This window comes from Geotrypetes seraphini, chromosome 10 (genome assembly GCF_902459505.1).
Source record: "Geotrypetes seraphini chromosome 10, aGeoSer1.1, whole genome shotgun sequence".
NCBI classification, from domain to species: domain Eukaryota; kingdom Metazoa; phylum Chordata; class Amphibia; order Gymnophiona; family Dermophiidae; genus Geotrypetes; species Geotrypetes seraphini.
The window spans coordinates 106,543,059-106,567,715 of record NC_047093.1 but is presented as its reverse complement, the minus strand read 5'-3'; the positions used below and the strand labels follow the sequence as shown (position 1 = coordinate 106,567,715).

The 24,657-nt window shown below is 46.9% G+C and overlaps 1 protein-coding gene across 1 annotated transcript; it reads right to left on the bottom strand.

Moving 5' to 3' along the window:
- Window positions 1-24,233: 24,233 nt before the first annotated feature.
- Window positions 24,234-24,428, bottom strand: LOC117367465 (60S ribosomal protein L39-like). Its single transcript, XM_033960016.1, has one exon. It carries the CDS (start codon window positions 24,418-24,420, stop codon window positions 24,265-24,267), a length of 156 nt encoding a protein of 51 aa, XP_033815907.1. The 5' UTR covers window positions 24,421-24,428; the 3' UTR covers window positions 24,234-24,264.
- Between the last annotated feature and the right edge of the window lie 229 nt (window positions 24,429-24,657).

The window sequence follows — 24,657 nt, the reverse complement described above, 5'->3', positions numbered from 1 at the left end:
CCCTCCCTCCCATGAACTTGGCTTCTTCTCTTGTTCCTCTCCTCTCCCTTCTCCTTCCTTCCCTCTCTTTCCCCAATTGGGTGCAGCAGCAACAGAAGCATCATTTCCCTTCCCCCTTTCCTGTGCAGGAGAGGCATTTCTCTTCCCCTTTCCCTCCCTCTCCCTTTCCCTGTACAGCAGCAGCAGCATTTCCCTAGAGTCCCCTTTTCCTATGTAGCAGAAGCATTTCTCTTTCCCCTCCCCTTCCGTTCTCTTCCTTGTGGAGCAGCAGCGTGTCTGGCCGGCTCGTTCCATTCAAAGCCGCGGGTGGCGGCTCCTTGCGAGGTCCGCGCCTGCGTCTGAAGCCTCTCTGATGTTGTGACGTCAGAGAGGCTTCCGATGCAGGAGTGGATAGCGCGAGGAGCCGCCAACCCACGGCTTTGAACGGAACAAGCCGGCCAGACACGCTGCTGCTCCACAAGGAAGGGAAAGGGGAAGAGAAATGCTGTTGATCGCGTCCAGACCGCGGGCCGCAAATAACACGGACCGCGTGTTTGAGATCGCTGATATAGAGTGAATTAAGGGGAGGGGAGAGGAAATGAAAGAGGTTTATGTTGTAAATGAAGTTCTCTGGGATGGGGCTATGTATGTTTCTGTTTATTGATTGCAAATACCAATTTAAAAAATGAATTACAAAAAAGGTCACTGGAAAATTGTTCCTCACACCTCACGACATTAGAGGCATTCTTTTCCTTGTCCGAGAAGCAATGATTCATTCTGTGCAAACTTCTTCCACACCATGGAATGGAAATATTTATAAAGACTTTTATTGGGAGAGAGCTTGCAGCACAACACTATATTTAGACACATCCTGTAATGTATTTGTGCATAACCATTTTCATATAATAATATAACCTAGGGTCTGATTTTTCATTCTTCTTTCCTGGTTTTTCATTTTTCTCCTCCCTCCACTAAATTTATTTCTACATCTCTTTACAGTTGTCTCAAAAGCTACTTTTGCCTCAGATATTACTGTTTTTGTAGGAATGATCAAATCTCCATATTGAATATCTGTGCTCCAAGATCATGACAGACAAGTTACCATATAAGCACCTTGTAATAACATTCCAGTGTTTCATTATTCCCTGTTGCCATCAGATAGCCCAAGAACAACTGTATCTTACTAGGCCCGGTAATTAGTGTAAATATTCTGTATACTTTCAGGGTCATAATGAGTACAGTGGTTATTTTTCTTTTTACTGTGGCATTTTTAATTGAAATTTAGCTGCTGCTACCACTCTAGGAATAGGGAAATGTCATGTCTCTCTGTCCAAGTTAGATTGTAAACTCTTCTGAGCAGGGACCATCTATAAATGTGAAAATGTACAGCGCTGCGTTTGCCCTTCAGCGCCATATAAGTGATATGTAGTAGTAAATGATATCAGTGCAGGATCAGGGCCTGTTATATAAGACTAAATAGGGTTACCAAATGTCTGAGAAAACCTGGACATGTCCTCTTTTTAGAGGACTGTCTGGATTCCCAGATGGACTTTCCAAAACCCAGTAGTTTGTATAGGTTTTGGAAAGCCCTGAGCTCTGGCTGCGTCTGGAGAGCCTCCAATAATGTGCAGATGATGTCATATGCAAGCATGGCATGTTTGGAGGCCCTCCGAGTCCAGACACAGCCCGGAGGTCGGGGAAGAAGAGACGAGGCTTTGTGGGGGTAGGGCTGGGGGTGGAACGGGGCAGGGCTAGAGGCGGGACAAGATGGGGCTGAGGGAGGAATGGAGAGGGGCCATGTGTCTGGGATATTACATCGCTAAATATGGTAACCCTAAGACTGTAACGATGTCAATATGGAACTGCAGCGATGTCACTGGAGAAATTTCATTCCTGTAGTAACATTAAATTTCCTGGATCAGACTGATCTCTCGGTGTCAGTGCTGCATACTGATGTAAGAGATTTGAGCTCAGTTATAGAACCCAGCTTCTTCTCTTTAGGCTCAGTCCCAACCAGAGCCACTTTAAGCAGTTTAGGGAACATGGGCAAATTTTATAAATGGATCTCTTCAGATATTTCAAAGTTAACTGCTACCGTCCCTCTCTATAACCTCAGCACACAATTCCTTCCACCCCCCCCCCCACCCCCCAAATAATTACTACCGGCAGCATGCTACTGCAGCTTTTCTCATCTAGACCAGCTGACAGGAAAGCAATTGCATATCCTTCTCCTTTCAAACTATGCAAGCTGATGGAGGCATACCTCTGCCTTCCTCCTCTGTGTTAGCTATACAGTGAACTCTGGCTAATTGAGTATATACAGTAAAATTCACTCAATCTAAATGATAAAGATGGACAATTTTCGATTCCTGGCATGAAGATCCAACAAAGACAATATCAGGGTTATTCCCTGTCTCCAAAACAATTTAATCATGTAGGAGAGGCTTTTGCCTGGGCGACTCAACCACTAATACACAGCAGCAATTAACCTGTCAGCCTGTGGGCAGAGCTTACTGCCACAGGGAAAGCAATGCAGACTGATTTCCCAGAACTCTTGCAGATAGGGAGGATGGGAATAGACAAATAACAGCTGGCATTTGTCAGGTGTAAAATGAGCGCAGCAGCCTCAGTCCAGGCATGCTTTTAACCCCAGATTATTCTTGCCTTTTCCTTCATACTCTGAGGTATGATTGAGTGAGATTTTCCATGTACTTTATCATGCAGCAGGAGGGTAGGATTTTCTTTATGTGGACCTGCATAAGATGATCAGACAGAGTGTAGGCAGCAAAATGGAGTGGGTCACTGGGGCCATGACTAACGGGACCATTCCCATTTTTAGGTAGCCTGTCCCGTAGTCCCCAAGCACAGCTTCGGGATGCCAAAATGTCCCGTTTTCAGAGGTACGCAGGCTGACCGCCAACCACCCATCGTCCCCTCCTTCCCCCGCTTGCTACATTTAATTACAGCTCCGGTGCCACAACTACAGGAAGGGAAGGGCCAGCACATGCAGTGATTGCACGCAGCTGGCCCACAAGCCTTCTCCCCAAAGTCAATTCTGACGTTGGAGAGAAGGCTTGTGTGCTACTGCTTCTTGTTGGCCTTTTCCATTATACCTACTGCTTTCTCCTGTTCTGCAGGTGCTCCACAGAGCTCCTGCCCATCTTCTGTGCTTGGCTCACTTCCAGTTGCTGGACGACTATTCCTGTATCCCCTGCTGCAGGTTGGGCCACATGGCAGGCCACTGGTTCCAGGTTCTGAGTTGTTGTCATCTGCATGGGGAAAGGGAAGGAGATGTCCCGCCTAGCCATCTCTCTATCTTGCCACATGCCTGACACACAGGTGACACAATCAGTACAAGGTACAGACACCGAGACAGCACAGTTAGGGTTACCAGATTTTCTGGAACCAAAATCCAGACCCTTGGCCCCACCCAGGCCCACCCAGTTCTACCCCAAAACCCCACCCCCTCAACCTGTTCAGTTGTTGGGAGGGCATCCGGACAGCTTTTAAAAACCTGGCATTTTGTCCGGGTTTTGAAAAGCTTCCAGCTAAGAACTTGACGTCACCACATTGCATCCGTGCATGTGCATGTGCAGATGCCGTCCCAACGTCGCTCTTAGTTGGATGCTTTTCAAAACCCGGACAAAGTGCCGGGTTTTGAAAAGCCAGCTGGATGCCTGGAGAGGGAAGACCTAAAGGGTGCAAGGAAAGAGGACTCAGCGGGCAGTTTTGACTGCTCTAGTCTTTTTTAGAGTGGACTTGTCCTATAGTGACCACAGCCATGTCAATTGGCTCTTTTCACAATAATATTATGACAAAAAAATGAACTCACTGACTTTAAGAATTACCTAAGAGGCAGGACAATCATGGTCAGGACTTGCGATTGGAACAGGGAATCTGCACTTCTGGAACTCCCTTGGTCAGAAACAATGAAACATTATTTTGGTTGAAGGGGCCAAACATACTAGTCTTTGGCTCTGCCTATGCCTCTTAGCTCTTTAATTGGTGATGCAGTGTTTGGCAAAATATTGGTTGAATCATGGCTAATGTGACCATTTATTGTTTTCCTCAAAACGGGACATCTACTTCCTGTTTCCGGTTGCAACTTCCTATTTCGGTTTTTAGCGCAGGGAGCTGCACTGAATGCCCCATGCTGCTCCCAATGCTCATAGGAACCAAAATAATATTTCATTGTTTCTGACCAAGGGAGTTCAAGAAGTGCAGATTTCCTGTTCCAATCACATGTCCTCTTTCCTTGCACCCTTTAGGTCTTCCCTCTCCAGGCATCCAGCTGGCTTTTCAAAACCCAGCACTGCAACACCCAACTCCCATGAGACCAGTGACAGCACCACAGGAGATGATAGGGACTCCTGCTTCATTTTGGGGGTGTATGACGGGAGTCCTGAGCCAGGCTCGCTGGGGATAGCCTCTGTCACTTGGGTGGAGTAGATGGAGAGACAAGGGGGGCATTGTCAATTCTGGTTAACCTAGAGAAGGGGGAATGTTGGGCCCACCTGGTGAGGTAAGAGTGTGTTGGGGGATGTTAAGGAGGACAATGTCTGGTGTTGGTATGTAGCTGTGGAGCTTACCTAGCAGCCAGCCACCAGTGATCTCCCCTCTTTTAATCTGTAGAATTCAGAATGCTGAAAATGTAGGTATCATAGGTGGAGCCTGGGTATTAGCCACACATGGCCACTATCGACCAGGGTATTAGGCACACATGTCCACTATTGGCCAGCTCAATGCTAGTGTTAAGGTCTAGTGCGCGCTATTGCAGCTTAGTAAAAGGAGCCCTTAGACATTTTTTAAAAAATTATGAGCCCCATTAGCTTATTAACCAAAGAATTAGCATTAAATTGCTACAGGAAACTTGATTATAATAATTATCCACTGACGGAACATGAGCAATTGGAATTTTTACTGTTAGAATATAATTCCTTTTTAATCCAAGCTTAGGTTTGCAATTAAAAGTATCTCTATTACTTATTTGGATAGGAATTTGAAGTTGTGAAATAGAAGAATAATCAATGAGATTTTGCCTAATAGGGTAACTATTCCTCCTTGTTTGTTGCCTTCTAAAATGGCAATACCTAAGGGGTTTGAACATTCATCAATGCCTCAGTCAAACTCTGTCAGTTTTCTTGTCCATGCTACTGCAGTCCAGGTCTGAGACAACTTATGTCAGGGTCAAGTTTCAAGTTTAATTTTATTTGATGTATCGCTTATTACAAACTAAGCGATTAACAAAATATAACAAACATTGTTAGATTATATATTATTGAACATTAGAGGGGTAAAATAACAGTATCTTAGTACTACTTTAACTAAAAGGAATTGGACACACAAAACAATATTAACATACTATGACACATATGGAATGCACATGAGGGCTTAAAGTTACAAAAATATTTTCCCGAGAGGGAGAAAGAGTGGTCTGGGAGGGGAGGGAGGAAACATTAGGAAGGGATTGAAAGTTCTAAGATAGAAATTAGCAATGAAGTGAATTTAGAGGTCAAAAGAGATTTTGAAAAGAAATGATTTTAAATTAGTTTTAAATTGATTTAAATTTTTATTTTTTCTGGTCACTGTCTTTAGATTCCCTTTCTAAACCTGCTCACAGTCACTTTTCAGTTTTTATATCTCTTGGATTAAACTCCAGTCTTCTAATAATAAAGAACTCTACAGTCTTATCAGAAGCAGTTTCTTTATTTCTTAATTCAGTTTTTTATACCATTCTCACACAGGAGCTCAGAATGATTTACATGAATTTATTCAGGTACTCAAGCATTTTCCCAGACTTTCTTGGTGGGCTTACAATCTATCTAATGTACCTGGGGCAATGGGGGGATTAGGTGACTTGCTCAGAGTCACAAGGAGCAGCATGGGTTTGAACCCACAACCTCAGGGTGCTGAGGCTGTAGTTTTAACCACTGCGCCACACTCTCTTCTTACAAACAATGGCATTCTACCCACACACTTTCTGCCAAACTTCACAGAGATACCATATATATTCGAATATAAGTCAATCCGAGGATAAGACGAGGTTCCCCTTTCCCCAAAAAAGGAGGAAAAAAGTTTGACTGAAATATAAGATGGGGAGGAGGGGTTAATATTCATGTGCCCTGCCAGATTCTGCACTCAGGCCCCCTCACACCCTGCCAGTCTTTCCACCCTGTCCCCCCCTCCCTCCCTCCCTGCCAGGCTCTGCACCCAGCTCCCCTCCCTGGCCTGTACCCTGTTTCCCCTGTCCCTCAATGTCCTGTAGGCCTCCACCGGGCCTGCTGTATGACCTGGTGGGCTGTAACAGGAGGGATCCCTCCTGTCCCAGATGACTGTCAATTTTTTTTTTTTTACCTCCCTCCTGCCTCCCCATGTGTACCTTTTGGAATCCCTAGTGGTCCAGCAGTGTACTGGGCAGAAGCAAGCTTTTCGCTCTCCTGCCCCATGCTGAGCCCTTCCCTGAATGGCCGCCTCAAGTTCTTGCTCCCCGGCAGTGTATCAAGCATGGGCGTGCTATGCGCGCTTCTGCCCGGCGCTGAGCCATTCACTGAATGGCAGCCGTGAGTGTGGAAAGCTCCCTCCTGCCCAGTACACCGCTGGACCACCAGGGATTCAAAAAGGCACACAGGAGAGGCAGGAGAAAGGTAAAAAAAACATTGGCAGAGTCAGCAGGGGCAGGAGACAGGAGGGATCCCTCCTATCTCAGCCCATCCCACCAGGCCATAAGGCAGGCCCTGCAGAGGCCTGCAACAAGTCTGAGAGGGGGAGGGGGGCGATGACTTGTATATAAGCCAATATGGCCCCAAAATTTCAGTTTATATTCGAGTATATAGAAATATAGAAACATGATGGCAGATAAAGGCCAAATGGTCCATCCAGTCTGCCCATCCACAGTAACTATTATCTCTTTCTCTCTCTGAGAGAGTCTACGTGCCTATCTCAGGTCCTTTTGAATTCAGACACAGTCTCTGTCTCCACCACCTCTTCTGGGAGACTTTTCATGCATGAGTATATACGGTAATTATGACTCCATCAGCAGCTCAAATATCATTTCCATAAAATGGCTCCTGCAGAAAGTTCTAGTAATTCCATAAGTAGTCCCAATCTAAGAGGATCCTTATACAAGAGTCCTAATAGAAACATAGAAACATGATGGCAGATAAAGGCCATCTAGTCTGCCCATCAGCAGTAACCATTATCTCTTTCTCTGTCCGAGAGATCGCACGTGTCTATCCCAGGCCTTCTTGAATTCAGATATTGTCTCTGTCTCCACCACCTCTTCCGGGAGACTGTTCCATGCATCTGCCACCCTTTCTGTAAAAAAGTATTTCCTTAGATTACTACGGAGCCTATCACCTCTTAACTTCATCCTATGCCCTCTTATTCTAGAGCTTCCTTTCAAATGAAAGAGACTCGACTCATGCACATTTACATTATGTAAGTATTTAAACGTCTCTATCATATCTCCCCTCTCCCGCCTTTCCTCCAAAGTATACAGATTGAGATCTTTAAGCCTGTCCCCATACTCCTTATGACGAAGACCACGCACCATTTTAGTAGCCTTCCTCTGGACAGACTCCATCTGTTTTATATCTTTTTGAAGGTGCGGCCTCCAGAATTGTACACAGTATTCTAAATGAGGTCTTACCAAAGTCTTATACAGGAACATCATTACCTCCTTTTTCCTACTGGCCACATCTCTCCCTATGCAACCTAGCATCCACTAATTTTCAGTATCCAGAGTTCAAAATACTCTTTTCCACAGTGTTATTTTGATTTTGCCAACCAGCCAAACAGCCAGCCAGCCACCGTAACACAATAGAATTTGGCTGCTAACAACCACCCCCAAAGCAAAAGTTCTAATAATTTTAGTTTCCCACCTTAATACATATTTACACATCCCTTTCCTTCAGTGGGATTGTGGCTCCAGGTATATCATCTTCAGCTTCTAAACCCCAACTGACTCTCAGCATTTTGATCTCTCATTTAAAGCAGCTGACTGACCCAAAACATCGCCTTCTCTGCTCCCCAGCATCCCTGTCCCTCAGAGTCCCGTTGGCTAATAGAAAAGTCTTCCTTCCGCCCCTCCCCCCCCCTCCACACACACACACTGTATTTCAGCTTTATCTTTTAAATTATCCTGGTCCCAGTATTTTCTGAACTCCCTTACAACTACTCTTCCTTTAACAAGGGTTAAGCAGCAGAGCAATAAGAGAAAATCAGAATAGTTGATACAGGTGATAAAAGTAATATTTTATCTTGTAAACAGCACAGTCTTTTTACTCTGCAAACGCTGCAAGACTTTCAAAGTAAAAATACACATATAATTTCACATTCGAAATTACCCCAGGAAAATGCCTCTTTAAAAAATGGATAAATTTACATTTGTATAAACAGCACGCATGTGTTTACCCCCATGAACAGCTATTTCGATAGGTATAGCTATTACCTATAGAAATGGCTTTGAAAATGATAATTTTGTAATAGGGTGCCTGGACACTAAAAGCATATAATTACATATGTTGCATCTTCTTTATAAAGACATATGCCTTTATAAAGTTACCACATCAGAAAATAGAGGTAGTCATTTACATTTGCTCTGAGGCAGGAGGCAAATGACCCAAGTTTGAGCAGATATGTTTATATTTTATACAAAATATACATGGATCACACACCTCCCCCCAAATTGTGTCAAAGAAGGAGGAGGGCCATGAGCCTTGTAGCTCAGAGACCTTACACTTATTTTTTAGGTTGCGGCAGACTTCCTTCTGTTCAACAGTAAGGGATGGGCTGATAAGAAAAAAAAAATCTCCCATGGGAAGGTGGAAATATTTTGATGCAATTCATCCAAACCTTTATTTCTATTTTTCAAGGTAGATTAACACAGCAACCACAAAACCTTCCTACAAATCTTTTTTTCTTTTTTTTTTTTTAATATTCTTTATTCATTTTCAAAATTACATTAAGTGTAAAATATATTCATTCAAAGTAACAATAAATATATCACTTATTAACAATCATTGGTACATTATATACATTTTTATCCCTTCCCTTTTCCCATCCCTCCCATCCATATTTTCCATTATCCCAGGACAAGCAGGCAGCATATTCTCACATGTGGGTGACATCATCTACGGAGCCCCAGCGCGGACAGCTTTTCAAGCAAACTTGATTGAAGTTTCAAGTTTGCTACACTGCACTACGCATGTGCATGCCTTCTTGCCCACTAGAGGGCGCATCCCACCTCGTGGTCCTCAGTTCAGTTTTTTCCGCGGAGCCAGAAGCCCTGTGGAATTTGAGCTCTGCTATTTTGCCTTCTGTCGCCGCGTCCGGTGTATTTTAATCGGTCGTGGTACTTGATTTCTCTTTTCTTTTGTTTTGTACTTTAAATAAAAATAAAAATAAAATAAAAAGTTTTTCTCTCCGTTCGGCTCCGGGGGCTCCCGTGAGCCGTGAGCCGCTACCCGGCCTCCTCGTTCGGTCGGTTCGGTTTTCATGTCCCGTCCCTTGACGGGTTTCAAGAAGTGCACCCGGTGTGAGCGGTTACTTTCCATCACTGACCCTCACCGGTGGTGCTTGCTCTGCCTTGGACCCGAGCATCCGACTGACTCCTGCGATCGGTGCTCCACCTTTCAGGCCAGAGCCCTCCGCCGACGCCGTGCCAGGATGACGGAGCTCTTCGCGGTTGACTCCGCACTCGGGAAGGCCTCGACGTCGGCCTAGGCTTCGGCCCCGGCCTTGACCTCGGCCTCGGGAGCCTCGGCTTCGCCCCGTCCCTCGACATCGAAGCCTACTCCTGCGACCAAACCTGCCTCGGGTAAGTCCTCTTTTCCATCCCCGACTCCAGGGTCAACGAAGAAGCCATCTTCGGGCTCCTCAATGGCGGGTGGGTCGTCCTCGGCCCCGCCCAGGACTCCGGCCACTAATGCCCCGAGGGAATACTCGAGACCAAGGTCGCCCTCCAGGGAGCATCCACCGGCCTCGGACCTGCCTACCATGGTCGGGATTCCGGCGTTCCAGGACTTGCTCCGAGCATTGATTGCCTCGGAGCTGTCTGGGGCCCTCGAACACTTGCAGCAGGCTTCGACCTCGACTGCTTTGGCCTCGGGGGCGCCGACCTCGGCGACCTCGGTCTCGACTCCCTCGGTCTCCCTCGGGGCAGCACCGACCTCGGCCCCGAACTTGCCCTCGACTTCGGCTTCGGGGGCCCAGCCCGAGAGGAGCGTAAGGCCCCGGGACAAGGTGCGCAGGGTGAGACGGATCTCCTCCTCCTCCTCCTCGAGGTCCTGCCGGGGCTCCTCGCCCTCGGGCCGGCCTCGGGCGAGGCGTCGCCCGAGGAAGCCTAAGCGTTCGCGAGGCTCTCCTCGACGACGTAGTCGCTCCTCGCCGCTCGGGGGCGAGGCCTTGCGGGTCTCGGAGCTCCGCCTCGATAACCCAAGGCTTCTCCGTTCCCCCGCGAGAGGGGGTTCGCGTGACTCCTTGCCGAAGAGGAGGGGGCGTGCCTCGGTCCCTCGGACACCTGGGACCTCTCCCAGGGGTTCTTCGAGACGGAGACGTTCCCCGACCCCCTCGAGGCCATTGGATCTGGCCTCTTGGGACTCAGGGTCCGGTAGGGAACCACGATATTCCCACGAGGCTTCCCCCTTCTGTTCGGCGGAGAGGTCGAGAACCCCCTCGCCGCCCGCCAGACCGTCCTCCTTCTCCAGCTTCGTGCAGGACATGGCACGTGCCTTGGGTCTGGACCTCATGGCGGGATCTCAATACACAAAAGAGTTCCTCGAGGAGCAGGACCTTCCCACTCCCCCAAGGGAAACCCCTCGGCTGCCCTTGAATAAGGTCCTTCATCAGACCTTGCTTAAGAACCTGACGTCACCTCTTACAGTCACAGCGGTTCCGTCCAAGATGGAGTCCAAGTATAGGACGATACCACCCAAGGGATTCGAGAAGGCTCAACTCTCCCACCAGTCTTTACTGGTCGAGTCTGCGCTCAAAAAGATGCAACCCTCCCGGGTTTCTGCCGCGGTCCCGCCCGGCAGGGAGGGTCGGACCCTGGACAAGTTTGGTCGTCGCCTCTATTCGAATTCCTTCATGGCGACCAGGGTTTTAAATTATGCCTTTACCTTCTCATCCTATCTGCGTGGCATGGTGAAGGATCTGCCCCAGTATCGCGAAGCCTTGCCGGACTCCCGCAAGGAAGGGTTTGACAGGTTTAAGTCCAACCTGTCTCAATTGCGCCTGTACCTTTTTCATGCTGTGTACGATGCGTTTGAGCTGGTATCGAGGGTGTCGGCTTTTGCGGTAGCTATGCGCCGATTGGCGTGGCTACGCACCCTCGATATGGACCCGAACCTGCAGGAACGCCTGGCGGACTTACCTTGCGTAGGGTCCGAACTATTTGATGAATCCCTAGAGGCGGCGACCAAACGGTTGTCGGAGCAGGAGGGCTCGTTGGCCTCCTTGGTCCGTCCGAAACCTCGGACCACGCCGCAGAAACCCTTCCGGCCTCCCCCGAGGCGGTACCCTCAGAAGTCGACCCCGGCTTTTTCTAGGCCACCGCCTCGGCGCCCACCTCAACAGGGAAGAGGGGGACAAGCGAAACCTCCGGCGCAGGGTCCGTCCAAGCCAGCGCCGTCCTTTTGACGGGCTAGGCGGATGGAGCCGGCCCCCCTCCGCGATCGCGCCGGACCCCCTTCCCATAGGGGGTCGACTCCGGTCCTTTTACGCGGCTTGGACCAAGATAACATCCGACGCTTGGGTGCTCCGGACCGTCTCCGAGGGCTATTCTCTCAATTTTTGGTCTGCGCCGCTGGAACAGTCACCGGGGGCTTGCCCATACAATCGGACCCAGCTCCCCATCCTCATGGCTGAGGCCAGGGCCTTGTTGAGGCTTCGGACGGTGGAACCTGTACCCCCCGATCAGCGGGGGCGGGGGTTTTACTCCCGTTACTTTTTGGTCCCAAAAAAGACCGGGGACTTGCGCCCCATTTTAGACCTCAGAAAGCTCAACAAGTTCCTGGTCCGGGAGAAGTTCCGGATGTTGTCACTTCCGGTATTGTATCCTCTCTTGGAGGAAGGGGACTGGATGTGCTCCCTGGACCTGAAGGAAGCGTACACCCATGTTCCGGTGCATCCCACCTTCCGCAAATTCTTACGGTTCCAGGTAGGCGAGCTACACCTGCAGTACAGGGTCCTCCCCTTCGGCCTGGCTTCGTCCCCTCGAGTCTTCACGAAGTGTATGGTGGTAGTCGCTGCAGCCCTGAGGTCTCAGGGTCTTCAGATCTTCCCATACCTGGACGATTGGCTGATCAAGGCCCCGACCAGGGAGGGGGTTATCTCAGCGACCCTACAGTCTATCGCCTTCCTTCAGCGACTAGGGTTCGAAGTGAACTTTCCCAAGTCACAGTTGTGCCCGACCCAATCACTTCAGTTTATAGGCGCAGTGCTGGACACTGTTCGCCTCCGTTCATTCCTCCCTCCTCCTCGTTTGGAGGCTTTGGTTCGGTTGGGCCGTCTGATCTCTCAGCTACCTGTAGTGTCGGCTCAGCGCATGATGATGCTTCTGGGCCACATGGCGTCTACGGTCCAAGTCACTCCGTTCGTCAGACTGCACCTGAGAATTCCTCAGTGGACTCTGGCCTCTCAGTGGCGCCAGGAGTGCGATCCTGTCTCTTGTCGCATAACGGTGACTCCTTCTTTGAGACGTTCGCTCCGTTGGTGGACCGACTCTTCGAATCTTTCCGGGGGTTTGCTCTTTCTCGTCCCTCCACATCGCAAAGTTCTGACCACGGACTCCTCGGAGTACGCGTGGGGGGCCCACCTCGACGGTCTGCGGACCCAGGGTCTGTGGTCGGCGGAGGACCGACGCTGTCACATCAATGTGTTGGAGCTTCATGCCATCTTTCTGGTGGCTCGAGCATTCTGCCACCTCCTCCGCGATCAGGTAGTCCTCGTGCGAACGGACAACCAGGTGGCCATGTATTATGTGAACAAGCAAGGTGGGATGGGCTCTTGGTCCCTCTGCTGGGAAGCTCTGCGCCTTTGGGAATGGGCGATCTCCCAGAACATCTTCCTACAGGCGGTCTATATCCAGGGGGAACAGAACTGCTTGGCAGACAAACTCAGTCGGCTTCTCCAGCCGCACGAGTGGTCACTCAACTCCAGAGTCCTGCGCGAGGTCTTCGACTGCTGGGGGACTCCACAGGTGGATCTGTTTGCCTCCCCGGAGACTCGCAAACTACCCCTGTATTGTTCTCGGATGTACTCCCCGGACCGTCTGGAAGCGGACGCCTTTCTGCTCGACTGGGGAGGGAGGTTCCTTTATGCGTTTCCTCCTTTTCCCCTGATCTTGAGGACGTTGGTTCATCTCAAATCATCCAGAGCCACTATGATTCTCATTGCGCCTCGGTGGCCTCGTCAACACTGGTTCTCCCTGCTTCTTCAACTCAGTGTCAGGGAGCCTCTGCTTCTGCCTGTGTTTCCCTCTCTGCTATCTCAGAGTCGGGGTTCGCTGTTGCATCCCAATCTTCAGGCGTTACACCTGACCGCTTGGTTCCTTTCCCCTTGACTTCGGTCCCGGTTTCTCAGTCGGTGAGGGAAGTTTTGGAAGCCTCGCGCAAGGTCTTGACCAGGCTTTGTTATTCCCAGAAATGGACCAGGTTTTCCTCCTGGTGTTCCTCGCGTCATCTGGATCTGGATTCGGTCCCGGTGTCTTCGGTACTGGACTATTTGTTACATTTGTCTAATTCCGGCCTGAAGACGACATCTGTTCGGGTACATCTCAGTGCCATTTCTGCTTTCCATCAGCACTTGGACGGACGTTCTCTTTCGCTTCATCCTCTGGTGACGCGTTTCATGAAGGGTCTAATCAATGTTTGTCCCCCTCTGAAGCCTCCTCCCGTCGTTTGGGATTTGAATGTTGTCTTAGCTCAACTGATGAAACCTCCCTTTGAGCCTATCGACAAGTCTCTCCTGAAATTCCTTACTTGGAAGGTGGTATTTCTGATTGCCCTCACATCTGCTCGACGGATTAGTGAGCTGCAAGCTTTGGTTGCAGATCCGCCTTTTACTGTGTTTCATCATGACAAGGTGGTTCTCCGCACCCATCCTAAATTTTTACCTAAAGTTGTGTCTGATTTCCACCTCAATCAGTCCATTGTCCTTCCTGTGTTCTTTCCTAAACCCCACTCCCATCCTGGCGAGACGGCGCTACACACGCTTGACTGTAAGAGGGCGTTGGCTTTTTATCTCCAACGTACCAGGTCTCATAGGAAGGTTCCTCAATTGTTTTTGTCCTTTGATCCTAATCGTTTAGGACACCCTGTTTCCAAGCGCACCTTGTCCAACTGGTTGGCTGCTTGTATTTCTTTTTGCTACGCTCAGGCTGGTCTTACGCTCCCGGGTTGAGTCACGGGGCATAGGGTCCGGGCGATGGCAGCTTCGGTTGCTTTCCTCCGATCTACTCCGATGGAGGACATATGTAAAGCTGCCACTTGGTCTTCGGTTCATACGTTCACCTCCCACTACTGTCTGGACGCTTTGTCCAGAAGCGACGGCTGGTTTGGCCAGTCGGTGTTACGTAATCTGTTTTCCTAAATTGCCATCCTCCCACCTGCCCTTTTTTGGTTGGCTTGGAGGTCACCCACATGTGAGAATATGCTGCCTGCTTGTCCTGGGATAAAGCACAGTTACTTACCGTAACAGGTGTTATCCAGGGACAGCAGGCAGATATTCTCACAACCCGCCCGCCTCCCCGGGGATGGCTTCTTTGCTAGTTATGGAACTGAGGACCATGAGGTGGGATGCGCCCTCTAGTGGGCAAGAAGGCATGCACATGCGTGGTGCAGTGTAGCAAACTTGAAACTTCAATCAAGTTTGCTTGAAAAGCTGTCCGCGCTGGGGCTCCGTAGATGACGTCACCCACATGTGAGAATATCTGCCTGCTGTCCCTGGATAACACCTGTTACGGTAAGTAACTGTGCTTTATTATATAATATATGTAATAATAAAAATACCCCCTCCCTATATCCTGAACTGATAATTAAAAGGGAAATAACAACAAATCTTTTGAATTTGACACTTTAAAGCACTAGATGGCACTAGTGGCGTACAACATTATTTAATTTAAACAATCTACGTAGATTAGCAGATCTCATAACACATTGTTCTTGTAACCTCAAAGGGTGACCACTATTTCCTGCTTAAGATACTCAGTTTAACAAAGCTGACTCCTTTCCGAAATGTGACTACCAATAAAGTTTTTGCAGCCTTCTGCAGATGATGACTGTCATAAATTAAACTATGTAATAACATTTTACTTGTTTTTGTTCCTGGGTAGTAAGTGTTCTTTCTTAATTGCCTGTGACACAAAAGTATAGAACATGGCTATTATTCACCTCAAACGTTGCTTTTATGACCAGGAAACTGATATTTTGACATTTATCTTTTTTTTACAGAACATTCCAAACTGATTCCAAGCTGAGTAAACTCAAAGGCCCTTTTACCTATTACCCTGAGGGTTACCAAAAGTCCATGAAAACCCAGAATGTCTGGGTGCCTGGACGGGCTTTCTAAAACCCAGTAGTTCGCTATTATAGCGTCTTCAGGAGCTGAAACCATGGTAGGTTTTCAACTTCTTTACTGCTTCATTTCATTATAGATTAGCAACTGCACGGGTTCACAAGCCCACTCTCCCCTCAGTTGAATTCAACTGTTTGTATCCTGGCTGAGGGGAGAGTGGCTTGTAAATCCATGCAGTTGCTAATCTATAATGAAATGAAGCAGTAAAGAAGTTGAAAACCTGCCACAGTTTCAGCTCCTGAAGATGCTGTAATAGCGAAACGTGGTGCTATGTCGGGCTGGCTGGACACAGTCTGAATTGGAGTGAGAAGGCATTATAACAGCGTTGTCTAAGAATCAATATATGCTTGTTGGAACACTGGAGAATAATGGAGAAATGAAATAATGCACACAGACTGTGATGTAGAATAGCTTTATTTTCATCAGAAAAGGTTTGTGAATGGACTGAGTACATAATAGACCAGGAAGAAGCATTACTGACATTTTCAGATGTGACACGGACAAGAGGTCATAGCCTGAAACTGTGTGGCAGCAGGTTAAGGACAAATGTCAGGAAGTTCTGTTTCACACAGCAAGTGAGCGCTTGGAATGCTCTCCCAGAGGAGCTTGTGGCAGAGACTAGTGTTCAGGGTTTCAAGCGTAAGTTGGATGCACACCTTCTTGCAAATCATATAGGAGGATACGGGAAATCCGGGTCTCCAAGAGGGAGCACCTAACTGGGCCTCCGCGTGTGCGGATCGCCGGACTAGATGGACCTAGGTCTGATCCAGTGAAGGCGTTTCTTATGTTCTTATGTTCTTCCATTTTATTGTGGGATAATACAGATTTTAGTAACTGAAAGTGCAATATGGATTCATTTATGTTTAATGTATAATATAGTGTTAAGATTTGAGCTATTTAATAAAAATACAATATAAATAAAAAACATGTCTAGTTATATTATATGTATTAAATACTTTTTGAGATAGGTAATTTGGTTAATTGTACCATAGTGTCCTTATAGTTAATGGAGAGCTCTCAAAAACTCTCTCAAAAACTACTATACCTATCTACCACTCCAATAGCCCTTAAGCTACAGGTGGCATCTATATAGCAGTTTAGTGGGTTTTAGTGGCCTCACATTTACCACCATAAATCTAGTGTTTAGATTGGCTTATGAGCCTGGGTCCTCCTATGGTTCATAAGCCCACCCACCAGGCTACTTGACACCTGTGAGCAGCTCTACTAGGCTTTCCTATACCAGGTGCTGCTGTTTTAGAGACATGTATGTACTATTTCATTCAGATCTTTGTGGGATAGGAGGGGGTTAGTGACCACTGGGGGAATTTGGGGAAGGCTCATAATTTAATCTCTCCAGTGGTCATCTGGTCAGTTTGTTACCTTTCTGGCACTTAGATGCTTTTAAAACAGGGCTAGCTCAGAACATCTAAGTTCCGTCCAGGAAATCTTGGAAGGGTTTGATTATTACTGCAAATAGAGAATGACACGGGGAAAAACTTTGTCCCCATCTCCGCCCAGTCCCCGTAAGCTTGGTCCCCGTTCCCTTCCTGTCCCTGTGAGCTTGATCCCCATCCCCATCCCATTCTCGCAAGCTTGGTCCCTGTCCCCACCCTATCCCTGCAAACCATCTGATCCCATCCACACAAGGTGAACTGATTTTATTAAAGTATAAAAAGAAACAATATTCTGTACAATTGTCATTTTATAAATCAAACTTCTGGCTGCTGAACTAGAGAAAGATATTCAGCTGGCAGGGCTTTGTTTATAAATGTTTATCAACACAACTAATATACTATTTTACCCTAAAGCAAAAAAAATAAAATAAATATAAATTTTTTTCTACCTTTGTTGTCTGGTTTCTGCTTTCCTCATCTTCTCCTCTTTCACTTCCTTCCATCCACTGTCTGCCTTCTCTCTGCCTCTTCCATATGCTCTGTTACTGTGCCTCTCCCTTCCATCTCTCCCTCTACCCCCCAATTGGTCTGGCACCCATCTTCTTCCCTCTGCTCCCCCAGTTCCCTTCAGCGTCTGTTCCTCCCCACCCACCAGAGTCCAGCTTCTTGGTGGTTCAATTTAACCTTTGTCTACGTATTTCTATTTTATCCCCCCCCCCCCTTTTTACAAAACTGTAGAGCGTTCCCCAGTTCCCTTCAGCGTCTGTTGATCTCCATCTCACCTTCTTTCCTTCCCTCTTTCCCTTCCCCAGTTCCCTTCAGCATCTGTTACTCCCTATCCCACCTTCCCCAGTTCCCTTCAGCGTCTGTTCCTCTCCACCCCTTTCCTCCCTTTCTCCCTCCCTTCCCCTTACCTTTGTGGCAGGCGATTTATAAATTTCCTTTCTATGAGCAGCCAGAGCACTGGAGTCACGTGTGGCTGCAGGAAAGGTCATCTCTGACGCAACTTCCAGTTTCCAGTTGTGTCAGAGATGACCTTTATGGCAGCCACAAGCAACTTCAATGCTCCGGCTGCTTGTAGAAAGGAAATTTAGAAATCGCCCACCATGAAGGTAAGGGAAAGGGAGGGAGAAAGGGAGATGTCGGATGGGGCAGCGGTGGTGATCGGGCGGCGGCTGCGAAGATCGGACGGCAGCAGCTATCATTAGTAAGGAGGGAGGGAGCGCAATTGGTTACCGCACGCATTCCCTCCCTTAACTGCAGAGACAAGGCCATTCACCGCTCCATGGGGCGGTGAATGGCCTTGTCCCCATAGCCTTGGTAAACACTTTTTTTCCCCCACCGTTTTGACAGGTTACTAGCAACTAACCACGGGTAACACCCACTGTGTCATTCTCTAACTGCAAGACATCCAAGTCTAAAAATGCACAAAACCCACCCAGAGCACCCAACATGCCCACTTTTAGTTTTGGACACACAGCAGCTGGGACACTTGACAAGACGTCCAGAAAGTTTTGAAGATTGGCACTTGAATGTCCTGGCAATTAGGAAGTCCAAATGCCAATTTATACTGGGTTTTTTGAATGTCTTATGGCTCCTTTTACTAAGCTGCGCTAGATGCTAACGCCTCCATTGAGCTGGCGTTAGTTTTTCCATGTAGCGCGGGGGTTAGTGTGTGCTAATCTGCAGCACACGCTAAAAACGTTACCGCAGCTTAGTAAAGGGAGCCCTTAGTGATTTGAAAATGCCCCTAATAGTATTATCCATGCCAGAACACCGAATTCTAACCTTGATCCAACTGCTCCATAATCATCTCATAACTAAACCTTTTCATATTATCCCTTCAATCAGACATCTCATATATAAAACTTTTCTTATTATCCTTTCAGTCAGAAATGAAAGACTGGAACAATTTTTGAAAGAAAGCAAAAGCAATATTCATCTAAGATACGAGGGGCATTCAATAATTTATCTATGTTAGTAGGAAAGAAAAAGAGTTTTTGTTTTATTTTTCAATATAGTCCCCTGATAGCTCCATACACTTCTTCCACTTTTCCTGCAATGGCTTTAACCCCTTTGAAAATAATTCTTCTGTTTGATCTTCAAACCAGGACATCACAGCTTCCTTGACATCTTCATCACTTGAAAACTGTTGTTCATGGAGATATTTCTTTAAAACTTGGAACAGGAAATAATCCAAGAGAGCCAGGTCAAGACTATAGGGTGGATACTTAAGCTGCTGAAACACATTCTCAGACTGAAGCCTGTTATTGTCATGACATATGCGCCAGTGTATTGTCGTGAAGAAGCAGCACACCTGCTGTGAGTTTTCCTCATCTTTTCTCCTTGATTGACTCCCACAAAGCGATCACTATGTTGGCGTAACCCGTCTCGGTTATGGTGATCTTGTGTGGCATGAATTACAGAAGCAAAAGTCCTTCATCATTCCAGAAGACAATTGCCATAACTTTCACTGCAGATTTTTCTGTCTTTAACTTTTTTGGGTTGGGGGATGATTTATGCTTCCACTGCATTGACTCCATGTTGGACTAAGGATCTCTGTGATAGACCCAAGTCTCATCTCCAGTCACCAAACAATGAAAAAAATTCACTTGGTCTTCACGGACTATCTCCAAGTTCTCCTGATAGCACTGGAGCCTCTTGGCCTTCTGACATGGCATCAGCATTCTTGGAAGCCATCTTACACTAACCTTGGACATGCCCAACTTTTCATGAATTGTTTTCCAAACTGCACCTGCCAAGATGCCCATTTCTTCACCTATTTGGGAAACCTTAATTCATCTTACAAAATTAAATCTTTGACTTTCTTGTACATTTCTGTGGAAGTTGCTTCCACAGGCCATCCAGTGTGAGGGTCATCTTCAGGACTTGCTACCCTACTTTAAACTACTTGCTCCAAAATTTTATTTTGTAGGATGATGGAGCAGACTCACCATAAAATGTAGTCATGCGTTCATGGATCTTCTTTGATTTTTTCACTTTTTTGGACTAACTTCGAAAGCTAATATAACCATGCTCTAGTTAGTCCAATAAAAAAGGTAGCCCTTGGATTCTTTTTGCTTTGCTTTATTTCATTTTATTTCTACATATTATCTTTAAGAATGGACTAACATGGCTGCCACACCATTTCTCTCTACAATCTAAATACACCACATCTAGTGTTCTGTCTCTTTCCAAATCTCTGGTCATCCAGTTAAAGAAATTGATCGGATTTGTCCGATGAGACCTGCCTCTAATGCAACCATGTTGCCTTGGATCCTGTAATCAATTGGATTCAAGAAGCTTCACTATTCCCTATTTTAAAAGTATTTCCATTAATTTACTTACCAGCATGTACTGTATAATAATTCCCTATCTCTTACTCACTTCTGCTTTTCTGGAGCGTACCCACATCCGCCCTTCTCTAGTCCTCTGGTACCACTCCCAGCTCTAGAGAAGCATTAAAAAAATCAGCCAACAGAGCTGCCAGAGCTTCTCTAAGTTCCGTTAGTATCCTCAGATATACACATGAAAACTATGAGATGAACACTCTCAGAAAGTGATAATACATATTCATAACACAAGTTAAAAAAGACCTCAAGATATATATATAAACTAATCTTTAAGCCCGTTACATTAATGGGTGCTAGAATAGATGTGTCTGTCTGTCTATGTTTCTTTATCTCTCTCTCCTTGGCTGCTGTCTGTATCCTTCTGTCTCCCCCTCCCCCCCCCCCGAGCAAAGCTGTCTGCCCCCAGCACCCACCTCCCCCCCAAATGTCTCTACATGGCTCTCTTCTGTCTTCCCCCCCCAGAGCAAAGCTGTCTGTCCCCAGCACACCTCCCCCCAAAGCAGCCCCCTTTCCCTATCTCTCCATAGAAACATAGAAAGATGACAGCAGAAAAGGGCCAAGGCCCATCAAGTCTGCCCACTCTATAGACCCTCCCCTTCTGTCTCCCCCCAGCACACCCCTCCCCCCAAAGCAGCCCCCTATCCCTCTCCCTGTCTCTCCATGGCCCCTTCTGTTTCCCCCCCCAGAGCAAAGCTGTTTGCCCCAAGCACACCCCTTCCCCCAAAGCAGCCCCCTTTCCTTCTCCTGCTGACTCTCTCTCTGGCCCCCTTTCTCTGTCTGTCTTTCTGTCCCTCTCCCTGCCCCTGTGTCTTTCTTTCTTTCTGTCTCCCTCCCTCTCGCTGTCTGTCTGTCATTTTTCCCCATTTCCCTGTGCAGCAGCATAAGGGGTTAGGGAGTTTCTCAGGCTGGCAAACTGTCCTCTCCTCTCCCTCTCTAATGTTCCTCCTATGCTTTCCTTTTCTTTTCTGTTCTCTTCCTCCTTCACCATCCCCTCCTCTTTGTCCTCTCTCTCTCTCTCTCTACTTCTCTCCTCCTCTCCGATTTTCTTCTTCTACCTTGCCTCTGCTCCACCCTCTGATGCTTGTCTCTCCTGTTTCCCCCCTCTGGTGCTGCCCCACCCGTGGTTGGCACCCATTGGCTGCTGCGCGCGAGACCTGCCAGCGGCTGGATCCAATGGGAAGCAGCCATCTGTTGGAGGCTGGAGTCAGGAGTCAACGCCAGGAGCTTTAACGGCTGGTGGTTCCGCGTAGAAAGAATCCCGCGCCTCTTTGAAAACTGTCACGCCGCTGGAGCCGGGAGGCGACGGAGAGGGCAGGGGGTGCTAGCGGCCGGCAGCCGCCGCTCCGCAGGTGTAAAGCAGGGAAGGGCGCGCATGCACACTTGTCTTGCCTCATGTGAGGCCAGACCATAAGCCGTGCATGCGCACTTCCTAGCTACAGCTCAAGGAAAACGGACGCACGCATAGGAAGTGCGAATGCGCGGCTTACCGTTTTATTATATTATAGATGCCTTAGTGTCAAGTCACAGTCTTATCATGGGTCAAAAAAATCTCATGAACCAGAAGGTATGAAAACTTATAATATTAGTTTAAATAGTTGAAATCATCATTATGAGCAGCTTATTAAGATGTAAAGGAAGCACTTATCTTGTTCCTATGGTGGTCTAAACTGTTTCACTGTAAAGTTTTGTCAGGGGAGTGCTTGTGCATTGAAAAATAAATGCTGCAAAAAAGAATAGATAACATCGCATTACTATCACTATAATTTAAACAGAGAGACTTGGGTAAAAAACAAACATACAAAACTTCTTCATACTATGTGGCAATTTAGAAAACTTCGTGCAGTGTATCAATTAAAAAAAAACACCTGTAGATGAATTACTATCCTGTATAATTGGTGTGATTCAAAAAAGTATACAAGTTCAAATCGCTTTAGTATCAGAGGGGTGTTGTGAGGAGGGAGTACCAGGCATCCCTCTTGCCGATGGGGGGGGGGGGGCTTTGCGCCGGCTGAGCTGATCACAGGGGAATCCCCGATCAGAGCCAACAGACCTTTCTGAAGATGCTGACTTTGGTGCTTTCCCTCTTACAATGTTGCACACTTGCACTCCATGGGGAGGAGTCAAAAGGAAGTGGGATTATTTGAATTTCAGAGATTAGCCAGGAGAATATCGGTAAAGGATGATGGGGTGTTTCGCGCTGTGGGGACAAGGATCTTTACCATTCTTGTGAGTGGTGCAGTTTGGTCACCATTCCCACGGAGGGGAGGGCATTATCATTTCCATTGCGGGTCGCTGCAGTGTTTCTTCACCATTGCCAGACTTAATGACTGTTGAGAAACAGAAACCCGAGGTACAACTATACGATGGGAGGGATATTATTGAATGAGAGTAACCAAGAAAGGGACTTGGGGGTAATGGTGGACATGACAATGAAGCCGACGGCACAGTGCGCAGCAGCCGCTAAGAAAGCAAATAGAATGCTAGGCATAATCAAGAAGGGTATTACAACAAGGACGAAAGAAGTTATCCTGCTATTGTATCGGGCGATGGTGCGCCCACATCTGGAATACTGCGTCCAATATTGGTCTCCGTACCGTAAGAAGGATATGGCGTTACTCGAGAGGGTTTAGAGGAGAGCGACATGTTTGATAAAAGGGATGGAAAACCTCTCATACGCTGAGAGATTGGAGAAACTGGGTCTCTTTTCCCTGGAGAAGAGGAGACTTAGAGGGGATATGATAGAGACTTATAAGATCATGAAAGGCATAGAGAGAGTAGAGAGGGACAGATTCTTCAAACTTTCGAAAAATAAAAGAACAAGAGGACACTTGGAAAAGTTGAAAGGGGACAGATTCAAAACGAATGCTAGGAAGTTCTTCTTTACCCAACGAAAGGTGGACACCTAGAATGCGCTTCTAGAGGGCGTAATAGGGCAGGGTATAGTACAGGGGTTTAAGAAAGGATTGGACAATTTCCTGCTGGAAAAGGGGATAGAGGGGTATAAATAGAGGATTACTGCACAGGTCCTGGATCTGTTGGGCCGCCGCGTGAGCGGACTGCTGGGCATGATGGACCTCAGGTCTGACCCAGCGGAGGCATTGCTTATGTTCTTATGTTCTTATGAGACAATGTGAGTGGTCCGATTGTCTGTTTCAGTCTGTTACCTGTAGCAGCTATTTTCCATGGAAATGTAATTGTTATAAAGTTAGCTGTCTTGGTCTTTTCTCTAGATATGAAGTTGTCAACCTCCATGTGACTTTCTTCAATACTTCCTGCTTCGATAGCTATCTTACAACTGCCGCATACTTTAACGTTAAGCAACTTTGCCTTTTCTTTTTCAGTCTTTCGCTTCTCATTTTCTTGTCTAAACATTTGCATCACTGCTTTTGTTACAAATATCTTGTCATGTCCAGACATGGCTGCCTGTCTTATACCTCTTTGGTCAAGGCAGAAGTCCACATCAGCTTTCATGTCTTCACTTGAAAGCAGTCGAGAACTCATTAAGTTTCAATGGCATCTGGAGCACCAATATAAAAAAGTGTGTCCAGCTTCATAATAAAGTTTCCTCTTTTTCTTCCTGGATCACTTTCATATCCTTTATTTTTTTGAAAGACTACTCCATTCATGCCAGAGAGCCATAACATCTATCATACAGTTCTGCCTGATCTTTATCTTGATGTGGGCCATTTTCCAAAATAAAGTGAGCGTCAGCAACACTACGCAATTTCTTCATTTGAAATGCTCTTTTTGATATTTTCTTGATCATCACGAAGATGCAAAAAAAAACAAAAAAAAACTTCATGACTTGTCTGCAGGTAGGTAACTTAGCAGAACCATGCAAAAGTTTTGCATCATCTCCAAGTAATACATTGTTACATCTTTCTTGCTGGATCATAGCAATATTTCTGATGCTTACTGCTGCATAATGAGGACATAATGTGCCATGCAAAATGTTGAATATTTTACAAGCCAAGTTTGGTCCTTCTCCAGTGCCTCCTCTTAGAGTTGTACTTGATTTTATTGCCAGTTTTCATGCGGATCCACTGAGGGATTGGCCTGTTCTGTTTCTGCTTTTTATCCAGGAACCTCTTGATTTTGAAGGTTTTGTGGAACAACATAGCGAACGACCCCTACCCGCACACCACAATGGCGGAGACTGAAAAGACATGTTCAGAATTTTATGCTCTATCACCCTGTACATTTTAAATTGATTTATGACTTCAGATTTAAGACTTGTAACGCATAAACTGTAGAATGTCAAAAAATGTTGATATTTTCAAAATGGATTACATTAGCTATTTCAATTCATACTAAGTTTATTTGTATTTTAACTGTTACCCCCTTCAAGAGGAGGT